Genomic DNA, 13114 nt, shown 5'->3' with positions numbered 1-13114 from the left:
TTCAGGGAGTGTGGATTCCAGAGAATGTTTTGGTATGGGGTTTTTCCCTTTGTTAACTTTCTCTTCTCTTCCTGGGGGGTGGGAAGAGGAGTAGGGCCCTCTCCACAGCAACTTAAAAATAGTTAAATCCATTGTCCTGTTAAAACAAAACAAAACAAAACAAAAAAGAAGATGGTGTTCAGAGGGCTGGCTGGGGCCTTCAGCCCAGGAAAGAGGCTCCAACTCAAGGACAGAAGCCACCTCGGAGTGTTTTGCTTTTCATTTTTACCATCACATCGCCCCTGCCGGCATCCTGCACACCTCAGACAGTGACAGACGTCAGCAGAGGTACGGCCGCTTTCTTCCTCTTCAGCTTCACTTCCTTTCTTTTCAGAAAGAGGAAATGATAGGAGGCCACGCTGCAAGCCGCAGCCCCCAAGCTCCCTCCAATCTCTCCCCTCTCTCCTGCTGGGGAGCCTGCCCTCCCGCAAACCCGTCCCCAGGGCAAGGCCTATCGGGTTCCCTGACGGCCAAGGAAGCCTTCAGGTTCAGGCTGCGCAGGCCTTGGAGGCAGGAGCACGGACTTTCCGGCCCTGGCACTAACCGTGTGCGACCCGGGCAGGTGCTGTCCCCTCTGGGCTTCCGAGGCCCTTCGGATGGGAGCAAGAAGACAGCCCCGGGCTTCCTCCTCCGCGTGTGGGGCGGCGGCGGGGAGGGGCCCACGTGGAGGGGGAGGCCGGGGGGCCGTGTCCCTCGGGGGCCCCTCCGCCCGGGGCGCGGCACCCAGGGCTGGCTCCGGGTGCGCGCCCACCCACCTCCCGCGAGCGTGGGCCCCGCCCACGGGGAGGAGCCGAGGGGCGGCGCCGGGGCTGGCGGCCGGGCTCCGCCGGCTTCTGTCGCCGCTCGGCAGCTGCGGCTCGGCTCGGGGACCGGCCGCGGAGCCAGGGCCGGAGCCGCTCGGGGCCGGGCTAGGCGAGCCGGTGAGTTCCCCGGCGGCGCCGCCCCTGCCCGGCTGGAGCGGGCGGGAAGGGGTCCCCGGCGCCGGGGGTCTGGCGGGGGCGGTGGGGGAGGGGCCGGGACGGCGGGCGCGGGGGGCGCGGGGGGCGCGGGGGGCGCAGGCCGGGCGGGCCGGGCGGGCCGGGGCCGGGGCAGGGGCGTCCTCCGGCGAGGCCGGGGCGGGGGCGCCTCGGCGGGCTGTGCCTGCGGCCGCCGCGGCCCGATCTTGGGGCAGCCCTGGGATTCCGGCTGCTTCTGCCGGGGGCGCGGGCAGCATCCCTCAGCCCCGGCGCCCGCCTCGGGGCCCGGCATGGGGGCGCCGCCCCCTCGCGTGGTGGCGCCGGGTCCCCGCGGGGAGCGCTCGTGCCCGGGCGGGAAGGGTCCTCAGGGCAGGCGTCCCCGCGTGCGGACCCGCCCCGCCGCCCGCTCCGCCGGCTGCCCCGCGGGACCCGGAGCCCCCGCGCTCCCCTTGCCCGCGGGAGGCGCGCCCGACCTCCCCGGGGGCCGCCGTGCGCGCGCTCCTGGCCCCCCTCCTCCGAGTCCCGCACCCCGGCTCGGCGGAGGAGCGCCCCCGAGCGCCTGGGATGGGTCGCCCGCCCCGAGAGGTCGCGCAGAGGGGGCTCCCCAAGGTCACCCGGAGCGCCCCATGGAGCTGCCGGACCGCCCCGAGCGGGGAGCAGGGAGGGGAGGCGCCCGCTGCCCGCCTCCTTCCCCGATGCAGACCCCCCCCCCCTCCCCCGGTCCGGACCCGGCTCCTCGGGAGCTGCTGCTGCTGCAGCTCCCAGCCCCGCGCGAGCGGGTGATTGAGCCTGGGCGAGCTTCGAATCCGGTGCTGCCGGGAGGGCCGCGCGCAGAGCCCGGGACCCGGCGCGCCGGGCAGCTCGGAGCGGGCAGAGGTGGCTGCATAAGCGCTTCTCAGAACCGAAAGCCGAGCCGCTTGCGCGCCCATGTGATTGGATTCCACATAATGGGCCCCTGTTCTCGGTCAGAAGCGCCCACCAGCTCCCCGCGGCCCCGGGCACCAGGTGCCGCCTCTGAATCGCCCTCTGTGCAGGCGGGACCCAGGGCCCCGGGGTACCAGGCGCCCTTAACCGAAGGGCTCTCTCGGGAAGGGGCCTGTCGTTAGCCGCTTGAACCCGCGTGGTACTTTGCTGTGTGCCCTGCCATTTCCTGTGGCTGCTGAGACACCGGGGAAAACCCTCCATCTGGGAGGCCTCCCCGTAGGCTGGTAATAAAGCTCCTTAGCTCACCGCTCCGCTGGAGGGCAAGGCACTTGGCCCCTGGGAACCTCCGTTGCCTCTAGGAAATGGGGCTAATATGACCAGGCAGTGGGCAGGGGTGGTGAGGGGACCCGTGTGCAGTGCTTGGCACAGGGGAGCAGGGTAGGAGGAATGCTCCTAGGTAAATACTGGGGCCTTTCATAATGGTTTTGAGTGGTGCGTGTCTCCTCTTTCAGGCAGGAGCAGAGTCCGGTGAGCCCCGGTGGGTGGTTCTTCTGGGGCTGGGGGAGTTTCCACATCTTCCCTCAGCTCTGGTCATAGCTCCAGCCTGCAGGCGGCTTGTGGGCCGGGGTGAGCCCTTTCAGCTCCCTGCCTGCCCCCAGGGTGGTCCCACACATCTCCCCCCACCCCTTCTCTCCCACCGGCCACCAGGAAGTTGCAGGCAAGATGTCACCCAGGCTACTCTGGACATTCAGCTTTGCACTTTGTCAGCTGAAGTCTACCCAACACTGTCTCTCACCCCGAAACCTTTCTGACCCCTCTCCTGGTCCCAGCCTCTGGAGAGTCTCCTTCAGGAAGACCAGCCGATCTTTCCTGTCCCTCTCTCAGTCTCTACCCACTGGGAGATTCACCTACCTGCATGTTCTCTGGTTAGTGCATCGGGGCTCCTTGCATCCCGGTGCTCTCTGGACCTGCCCTGCATGCATGGAAGGACACGCAGGCAGGGCCAGTGTCTGCTCAGACTTCATTCTGGTACTTACTGCTGGAGTGAAGGTTAAATTCTAATCTAGCTGCTAAGTCTGTTTGGGAGCCTGAGTGACAGGGGAAAGAGGTGACTGACACAAGAAGGTGGGATTTCCCCCGAGGCAGGAACCTTTCTGCAGAGTCCATTTGGATTCTTTGGAAATTAGGGCCTCAGATTCTTCTCAAAATCAGCTCCATCCCCAGAGTGACCTTTCTCTGGCCAACAGAGATTGCAGCTAGCCTGGTTTTGCAGATAGCAGAAGTCACATTCCTGGATTCATGAGCTATGCTTGGACCCTCAGGAACCCCACCGAACCTTGCCCCCTCCCCCCAACTAGCTATCCCAGCCTGCACCCTGCCTGCACCCAGGTCTCAAACCATTTGGTGTAGAGGGGGTCCCATATGGCGTTTTTCCAGCAGAGGCCAGGACAGCCTTCTCTCCTTGAGCACGTCTTAGAGACTGGTCTCAAGGACAGCTTGGATGATGCCTTCGATGCCTCCTACAGAAAGCTACAGAATATGGAAAGCAAGGGCACTAGACAATAGCTCTATATTTAAAAGCTCTGTGACGCTAGGTAGATTATTTACTCTGAGTCCCGGTTTTCTCATCTGTAAAATGGGAGCAATAATGATGTCTGCTTCGTGGGGTTGTGAGGGTTCTGTGAGGCCGTAATGCATAGAAACTGCTTAGTGCAGCACCCAGCGTGGGCAGGAATGCAGGAAACGGTTATTGTCACCGGCACCACTATTTCCTCCTTTGCGCTAGCCTGTCAGAGGTCCTGCTGCCTCCAGCCTGGGGGAGTCAGACCCCTCCTCCCCTTGCTCTCAGGACAGGGAAAGCCTGTCGGCTAGGTGAGGCCTGTCTCCTGGGAACTGGGGTGCGGCATGGGCCCTGTCCCCAGGAAGTCTGTGCGTTAGCCTCTGTCGTCGACTGCCATTTTTCAGGATTTGTGGATTCATTCAATAGATGTTGATCCATTCTAGACCTTGTGCTTAGCACAGGCTTTCAAGATGAATCAAGCAGCTCTCAAGGCTCCCTCTGTGAGGGAAACAGGCAGCGAGGACAGTGTGGGATAACAGCTTCATGGGCAAGAAGAGGAGTGGAGAATAGAGTGCTGGATGGACAGGGGGCCTTGGGCCAATAAGCCCAGGCCACTTCACTCCCAAATCTGCCACCCTGCTGCCGGGTGGTGACGGGCAGATGCCTGGCTGAAACACTCAGCTCAGGGCCTTTTAGATATTAGTCAGAGCTTTGCACATGTTAGTTGCTATTATTACTAGTCTACGATGACCAATAACAGGTGGACAAACTTTGCTGTGGGAGCACAGTTGAGGCCTTCAGAGACAGTTTTCCAGGTGGTGGGTAGCGGAGCGGGGGACAGGCTAGTAGAGAGAGCAGCTTGCACGAGAGCACAGGGGCTGGAAAGTGCGTGGTGTCTCTGAGAGCTGGAGGCAGGAGTGGCAGTTGGGACATCGTCACTGTGGGGCATGATGGAAGCAGGGGTGGCAGGCAAAGCCAGGGAGGTGGACAGAGGCCATCCCCTGGGATGCCAACAGGTCCCAAATGATTAAACGCTCGCTGACCTGAAACAGGCATCCTGTGGCCTGGGGAGGGTTGTCTGACTACACACCCGAGAAAGTCTAGGATTAACTTCTGCAAGGGAGAAACGGCTGGCCCCGGCCCCTCTGCTAATACGTTAACTGTCCCTTCTTCCTCCTACCGGGAAGGCAGGGAGACCTCCCTCCCCCCACTTCTTCTGGAGATGCTTTTCCTACTTCTGCACCTGTTTCTCTCTTCTTGGGACTCAGTTTCTTGTCTGAAGGGAGGGGATGTGGGTGGAGGAAGTGTCACGATCTGGCTCCTTATTGATGATAATATTGTACCAAGTGCTTTCCTGGATGCAGGTACTGTCCAAGGTCTTTGCTTGCATTGCCATGGAATGTTTATGGTGACTTACTGGAGTGGATGCATTTATCTCCGTTGCACAGAAGGGGTCACTGAGGCTTGAGGGTGAGGCTATTTGCTAAAGGGCATGCAGCTCATAAGTGGCAGGAACTCGTGTGTGTGTGTGTGGGGGGGGGTCTCCAGGGCTGCTATGTGCTGTCCTGTACCACTTCACTCATGCTCCTTCTGAATATCTAAAGCTGACTGCAGAACATCTGGCTTCTTTCACTGTGTACACTTGGATGCTGGGAAATAGGCACCCTGGAGATGGGGTCACAGTGGGGTATGCTCTAGGTACCTGGGCACTGCCCCATTCTCTCCTTGCCCTGATTTTTGGGGCCTCCTGTGTGCAGGCGCGTGGCAAAGGGGAGGAGGTGTTCTTGCACATCTCAGTTCAGGGCGGCAGACCTCCACCCTCCGCCCTGCAGGGTCCCACAAATGTGCCTTGAGGCAGGCAGTTTACAGCTTGATTGATGTGGCAGGTGGCAGTTGAGTTCCACCATGACCCCAAGGAAGGAATGAGTCTTTTAGGATGGCTAGTCAGAGCATCATATGACCCTACCTGTTTTCAGAAGGCAAAGGCTCAAATTTCCTTTTCCAGTGGCAGCAAACTCTAGGGCCAGGGTTCAAATCCCCGGTCTGCCTTCCACTGGCTTTGGGGCCTTGGGCAATTTCTTCACTCCCTTGAGCCTCAATTTCGTGATCTGAAAATACAGATCATACACACACACACACACACACACACACACACACACACACAAAAGTCCAGAGTTCTCATAAGATTTGTAATCATACAAAGAATATCTGGCTTCCATGTCATAGATAACATTGGTATAATATCCACAATGTTGACCTCCATGATACTTTTTGTGATGGTATGGTTATTTGTGATCATTACTCTTTTAATCTGTCTTATCCACTAGACCAGTGGTTCTCAGCTGGGAGCAGTTTGGCCCCCAGGAGTCCTTTGGAAATATCTGGAGACACTTTTTTGGTTGTAACAACTGGGGAGGTACTGAGGGGGCAAGGAGGGTGCTACTGGCATCTAGTGGGTACAGGCCAGGAATGCTGCTAGATTTCTTACATTGGACAGGGTGGCCCCTCACCACAAAGAATTACCCGATCCCAAATGTCGATACTGCTGAGCCTGAGAAAAGTTGCACAGGACTGTGAGCCCCATGAGGTCAGTGATTATGTCTAATTCATTCAGCTCTGTGTCCCCAGCTGCCCAGCATGAAGCTCGGTACACGGGAAACAATCGATATGCGTTAGAGGGATGAATGAGGACTTGGAAGGCCTTGTGTTCCTTGGAGTCCCCGAGGTTTGGCTTGTAGGACATTTTGAATGGGCAGAAGAGATTTAGATGAACTCGAATGATAAACGGCCAATTGATAATTCAGGCCAAAGAAATTCAGACCAAGCTATTTTCCTTCCCAAGCAGGTGCTGGGGGGCACCCCACTGCTCATTGCTGCGGTCACCAGTGCATTTTGGTCATGTGGATACAGGACCCACCTTTATCTGGACATGCAGGCCAGGGCAGGGGAATGTAGGTGCTGACAAGGAAAACGCCCTGTCAGCTGGGCCCTTGGGATTTGCCAAGCTGGGGCACAGCTGCTCTTGCCTTCCTGTTTTTCCCTTTCTGGTGGAATGAAGGAAACCCACTGAATGGCTATTTTTCCACTGACATTTACAGCAATGTGATAGGCCTTGGATTAATGAGGTCAAGCTCCAGTGTGAAATCTGCCCGATAACTTGAAGCCTGGCCAACAGGAAGACATGGCTTGTTTTCTTTGGGCCATTTGATGTCTTTGGATGGCTTTGGCCAGGGAAGCAGGGGTCACAACTCTGTGCAAAAGAAGAGAATGTCTTATGCGCTAGAATTATAGAGGCTGGAGTTGTCTCTTTTTCAGTTTATTGGGAAGGTCTATTTTACTGTGGACTTAGAAATAAGTAAGTGGTTTAAACAGAGGTTCACTGTGAGCCCCTGCTGCCCACCGAGTATGGATCTGGGCTAGGAAAGCCTGTTTTTCTGGGGCTCTCTGGGAGTTTGAAGGAAAAGATTGGGCCCAAAGGGTGCTTGGACATGTTAGAGGAGCACATTAGTTAGAACTTATGCTGATGGGGAAGGGATGTTGGACATGTGCCTCAAACTTGCTCACAAATTATCTTCCTGTAAGATGCGGAATCTCATTCAGTAGGCCTGAGTCCTGCGACTCTGCATTTCTAACCAGCTCCCAAGGATGAGCCATTCTGCTGCTGGTGGTTTGTGAACTGTACTTCGAGCAGCAAAGGGTCTACAGGTGAGGGGCCCCTGGTGTACCCACACAAACACAGATGCATTCAGCCTGTTAGGCCTGTCGGCCCAGCCATCTGCTCTGCTGGCTGGCTCTCAGAGGCACATGTTTATTGCTTCCCTTCTCTGTGTGCCCAGACCTGGGACCAAACATGAAAGCAAGGCTGCTTGTTCCCAAGAGCAGGAACAGGTGTGAGGGACATCTAGTGCTTCCAGAACTGTGCATCCAGGGACACAATGTTCCTGGGTCACCTGATCGCCTGGGGCTTGTTAAACATACAGATTTCCAGGCCCTAGCCCTACCCATCTGTATCAGAACCGGCTGGGCCCTGGGAATCTGTATTTTTAAAAAGTGGGCCAAGCGATGCTGATTCACAGCCAGGCTGGCGGAGGGGAAGCCAGGAGGAAGCAGTGGCAGCGTGTGGAAGTGCATCGCTCAGCAGGCGCAGTATGGAAGGTTGTAGAGTTGTGTACTGCTCCATGGCACCCGGCTGAGGGAGGGGCCAAAACCTAGCCTGCTCCGCTTGCCAAGCTCTGCACCCTGCAGGGTTGCATCTGTCTGGAAGGAAGGACACCTTTTTCTTAATAGTAATAATAATTGTCAACATTTGGTACTTACTATGAGCCAAGCACTGTTTATTTAACCCTTTTAGTCTTCCTAGGAGGTGGCATTACTGCTACCCTGATATCACTGCTAAGGAAAGTGAGGTGCAGAGAGGTTCAGTGACTTGCGCCAGGTCACTAGCCATTAAGTGCAGGAGTCAGGATTTGAATACCGGACATCTGGCTTCACTGTTCTTGCACTTAAATCATTACACTCTCTGGTTTTTCTTTGGGCAAAAATGCTGATGTGCTTCGCCCGGGCTGTCCTGACTCTGAGGGAGTGCCTTTTTCGATTTCTTTCCCAGGTGGGGGAAAGGCTCACAGTGACCTTGGCTGCTTCTGGAGTCAGACCCGGGTTTGATCCCCACCTCTACTACTTCCTATAATCTTGAGGAAGTTACTTGCTTAACCTCACTGAGCCTCAATCCTCCATGTGTGTAAAATAGGAATACTAAGATCATGAGATGATGTGATTAACACTTTAGCTCCGCACACAGGATGCACTTGATGCATATCAGCAATACTTATTACTGTAGTATCAGTAAAGTCGGCCCCAGGGAGCATAGACAGCTTCAGAGTAGAGGGGATAGGTGTGCAGAGCCCTGTGTCATTTACGTCCCTGGAGGCCGAGCTGGGTTACTTTGTTCACCCAGGTTACTTACTTAGTCTGTGACTTACCTAGGCATCCCTCACCCATGTCTGTGCCAGCCTGGTGGGTTCTCAGAATTCCTTGGCTCCCAGACGGATTCAGAGTCTCAATCAGAACTGGCTTTACTTCCTCTCTTCTGAGAGCAAGTGAAAGGCACGCATGCTCACACTTATTTTCTCCAGGGCTCTTGGCCCATCTCAATGACTGATCTCCAGGCTCCTTTCTGGAACTCTGTAGACATCATTGGCTCCCCCCTGACCTGGACAGAGAATCAGTGTTGACTTACATACATCGCCTGTTGCCTTATAAAGAAATAGGGAAGATTTTCTCCTGGATTTCATTAGTTTTCTTCTTCTACATATAAATTCAAGCTTTTCTTTTCTTTTTTTTTTTTTAAAGATTTTATTTATTTATTCATAAGAGACAGAAAGAGAAAGACAGAGACATAGGCAGGGGGGAGAAGCAGGCTCCTTGCGGGGAGCCTGATACGGGACTCGATCCCAGGACCTTGGGATCATGACCTGAGTCAAAGCAGAAGCTCAACCTCTGAGCCACCCAGGCGCCCTCAAGCTTTTGTTTTCTTATTGCTGTATTTTATGCTTTTGAGTTATAAAAAGAATACAAAATCATTATTAACATCCAAGTAGTACAGAAATGTGGAAAACAAAGTAAAATGTCCCCAGCCATCATCCCCAGCTACTCATTTCTTTTCCCCAGAAGAATCCCTGGATGTTTTTTTTTTTAATCTTTCCATAAATTTCTTATATACGTACAAACCCATGTTCACTTATGGATCCATCCCTTTTTCTCTTTGACATGCCTCTACGGCGCTCTTGTTGAAACTTCCTTTCTCAGTTGATTTATCTTAGCACATGTCAACACATAGAGATACATACCTCAGTCTTCAGGTCCATGTGGTATTGCAGTAATAAACATTTGTCATGATGGATTTTCTAGTTCCCTGTGACAGCTAAGATTGTTTCCATTTTTTTCCTACTACAACTACTGTGCTGCAACACCCCCCTGGTGCAGCGTATCTCTGTACACTGGCACGATGTTATCCCTATGGAAATTTACCTGTGATTTAAACTATGATGGGTATCGTCAAATTGTCCTCCCAAGAGGGCAGACCGCTTTCGATTCCATCAACAGTGTGTGCAAATGCCTCTTTCCCCACCCCCTTCTCCAACACCTTATTATTAAGTAAGCAAATTTGATTTTTGCCAGTCTGATAAGAATAAACTGGAAAGAATGTTTCTGAGTCAGGTGCCACATTAATTCCGATTTTATAACCTTTTAGACTGTGCCTACACAAGGATTGTTAAATATTCAAGAACTACATTTTACTTGGCCTTATGCTTGGAATTAGAGATATAAAATTAAATGAAGCCAGTTTCTGCCCTCAAGTTGATCCCTGTCTCCCAGAGAAAGCAGACACGTGGAAAAATAAAATAAAAACAAAGCAGTGTGGTTCAAGTGTGCTAGAGGAATGCGTAAGTTAAACTAACTTCTGCTTGATAAATTCTATCTTCATGAATATCACAGCCCTCATTATCCATCACTCACACCTGGGCAAATATGTACATTAGTCCAGAAACAGTGAGAACAAGGGAGCAGAAAGCTGGATTTGAACACCCACAACCCTGGCGCTCATAGAGGCTGGCCATGCATGGCTGTGCGTGGAAAAATAGGTGTTTCGATCAAGAGGTGGGATCCAGACCGTGCCCGCTGTAGGGCAGATGCACAGAAGGGCTGTTCAGTGAGTGAGAGGAGGTCAGAGATGTCCCTGTCTCGTGAAGGGGCCTCCTACTCAAAGAGAACTAGAAAGGGGTGTGACAGCCTGATCTACCCACCTGTGGGAGCCACGCTGGAGCTGCACATTTTCTTTGGGACACTGTCCCAATATCTCTTCATTTGCTTGGATAGCTTAAGAACAACACAAGGCAGGGAACAGTCGAGAAGATCTGAAACCCCACTGTGGCATCATTTTACAACAGATCACCCAAGCCGGGGCACACAGAGCCTGTTGGAGGGCATGCAGAGTTGAAAAGAGACCAGGAAGCCCCTGTGCTGCTCCTCATGGAAGGCAAGGCCGGGGCCTGGGAGGCATGTCCTGGGTTGGGCCCTCAGTGTTCCCTCACATTGTTCCCGCACATCCCCCATCAGCCAGATCTGTTTCGTCTGATTTAATTCTCCAGTGCTGGTTCCAAGCCAGGATCACTCCTTCATGGGCCACAGATGGAATAATCTCAGTGAATTTTCGGTCTTTGGATCTACCCTCCTGCCCACCGGCCCCCAGGGAATAGTTACTATGTGCTGGGGTGGCTGTGTGCTGGGATGTACCAGTGAATGATGTCCATCCCTTGCCTTTGGAGCATTTGGTCCAAGGGAAGAGGCAGATCTGAAACAGTTACTACAGAGTGTTGGGCGCAGCAGGGGAGAGGTGGTCACATGCCTTGGAGCTGGAAAGGAGGCGAAAGAAACCCATTAGGCACAGGGCAGATAAAGAACGATCCGGAGGGAAGAAAAGGAGCATTGAGACAATATTGTGTAAATGAGACAAGGCGAGTGTTGAGCACCGTGCCTATAAGGGATGGTGGATATCATCATCCCAGCACTCGCACCAGCTCTCAAAGAACAAGGAGTTTGCTGGTTAGAGGGAAAGAAGGGTATTGCCACCCCATGGAACAGAATGAATGAAGATGAGGAGGAGGGGGTGTGTGGTGTAGTGAAAATTGCATGGACTTTGTGGCAGAGGAATCTAAGTCTGTGTCCCAGCTCTGGTTCTGCCATTTTCTAGTTGTGGCTTTGGGCTGTCAAGATGAGCCTCCATTTCTTAATCTGTCTACTAGGGATAATCATATCCGTTTTTAAAGGCTGCTTGTGGGGATTAAAGTTAATCTGTGTGTGGTAGCTGGCACTTAGCAGAGTCTCAGCATACGGAGGCTGCCATTGTGGAAACATGAAGCCATCAATCTGGTTCGGTGTAGCTGGAAAATTGAGTGTTAAGGGGTTGGGGATGGGGAAGGAGGTTGGGCTGGCCAGAGATAAAGCTAAAACATCAAGGCCAGATACCGGATGGGCTGAACTGTGAGGCTGAGGAGTTTAGACCTGACTCTGGAGACAATGGGGAGGCATGAAAGCCTTCCTTACAAGGGAAATCCTACAGGATCAGACCTAGTTTCAGAATGAACGCTCCACTGGTGGGGTGCGTGGTGGGTTGGAAGGTGAAGAATGGAGGTGAGGGCACCACTTTGGGAAATGCTGCATTCCATGATCCTGTCTTGGCAACCCCCATGGCTCACATTAGCCTAGTAGAAGTTCTAGTAAGTCCTGCAGTCAAGCACTTCCTGGAGAGGCAGGTTAGGGCAGCGGGTAAGAGTATGGGCTTCCGTGTCAAGGCCAGTGTGGATGTGAATCCTAGCCCTGTTGCTTACTGACTGTGTAAACCTGGCAATTACTTAACCCCACTGAGCTGTAATTGACCTTTCTACAAAATGAGGATTAAGAGTACCTTCCTCCTAGGCTTGTTGTGCTGATAAATGTGATGGTGTAGATAAAGCATGCAGCTTAGCTCTAGGAATTCAGTAAGTGCTCAACAAAAATTGATAGTTAGAATTTTTAAAATTATGTATTTGACAATGGAACCCTTTCTCCATCTAACACCTATTAACCATCCCTAGAGCTACTGGTGTTCTACAGAAAACATCTTGCTTTAGACTTTTCTGGAGAAAAAGCAGCACTTTTCACTCCAAGAAATTGTAAGGAGCATCGCCAAGTTCTAACACAGTGGTTCTTGGATGTACACATTAGACTCAACTGGGGAGCTTTTAAAAAATGTCAATGCCTGGCTATACCCGAAACCAATGAAACTAGAGGTGGGGCCCACATATCAGTTTTTTTTTTCTAATTTTAATGATTTATTAAGGTAAAACAAATATAGGGAAGTACGTAAACCTTAGGTGAATGAATCTTTCACAAACTGAACATGTTCATGTAGCCCATGTCCTGATCAAAAACCAGAATATTACCAGTACTCTGGCAGCCTCTTTTTATGTACCTTTCCAGAAGCTCCTCCACCCCAAAACCATGATCCTGGTGAATTTTAGATGAATTTTGCCTCTTATTGAATTTCACATCTGCAGAATCATATAGTATGCTTTGTTGTGTGTGCATGGCTTAGTATACCGTAATTCTCTTCTAGACTATTTTTGGGGAGCATTTCAAATAGTTTGTACACGTCAGCACAATTACAAATAGTGCTATTAACATCCTTATAAATGCCTTTTGGTGAATGTATATATAAATTTCTGTTGGGTATATTTCTAGGAATGAAATTGCTAGATTAAAGCTGCTGAGCAGTTTTAAGAAGTGGTTGTACCAATTTATATCCCCAGAGTATAAGAATTCTTGCCAATAATTGCTATTTTCTGTCTTAATTTTTTTGGCCATTCTGGTGGGATATATAGTGATCTTAATCTATGTTCCTAGGATCTCCTAGTGATTCCAACGTGTAGCCAAGTTTGCGAACCTCTCTCCTTTTTTTTTTTTAAAGATTTTATTTATTTATTTATTTATTTATTTATTTATTCATTCATTCATTCATTTATTTATTTATTTATGAGAGAGAGAGAGAGAGAGAGAGAGAGAGAGAGAGAGAAAATGAGCCAGGGGAGAAGGAGAA

The 13114-nt window shown here is 52.3% G+C and overlaps 3 protein-coding genes across 5 annotated transcripts in view; 2 read left to right on the top strand and 1 right to left on the bottom strand.

Annotated features, from left to right (window-relative positions):
- Nucleotides 1-217: 217 nt before the first annotated feature.
- Nucleotides 218-13114, top strand: part of PPP1R16B (protein phosphatase 1 regulatory subunit 16B) — a 94160-nt gene continuing 81263 nt past the window's right edge. Inside the window, exon 1 of one of the 3 annotated variants that reach the window (XM_041732550.1) lies at nucleotides 218-327. The gene's annotated coding sequence lies outside the window, so the exon portion shown is untranslated. Of the gene's footprint in view, nucleotides 328-831; nucleotides 960-13114 lie in introns of those variants that run through there. The other 2 variants (XM_041732548.1, XM_041732549.1) reach the window with 2 other exon arrangements.
- On the bottom strand, nucleotides 491-1287 carry LOC121477834 (basic proline-rich protein-like). Its single transcript, XM_041732370.1, has 2 exons — nucleotides 1118-1287; nucleotides 491-1028 (listed from the first exon to the last, which is right to left on the bottom strand). Exons 1-2 carry the CDS (start codon nucleotides 1285-1287, stop codon nucleotides 491-493), a joined length of 708 nt encoding a protein of 235 aa, XP_041588304.1.
- Nucleotides 1286-2101, top strand: LOC121477833 (proline-rich protein 2-like). The gene has a single exon (XM_041732369.1). It carries the CDS (start codon nucleotides 1286-1288, stop codon nucleotides 2099-2101), a length of 816 nt encoding a protein of 271 aa, XP_041588303.1.

The sequence above is a fragment of the Vulpes lagopus genome, chromosome 18, assembly GCF_018345385.1.
Source record: "Vulpes lagopus strain Blue_001 chromosome 18, ASM1834538v1, whole genome shotgun sequence".
Classification (NCBI taxonomy): Eukaryota; Metazoa; Chordata; class Mammalia; order Carnivora; family Canidae; genus Vulpes; species Vulpes lagopus.
This window is presented reverse-complemented; position numbering and strand designations above follow the sequence as displayed.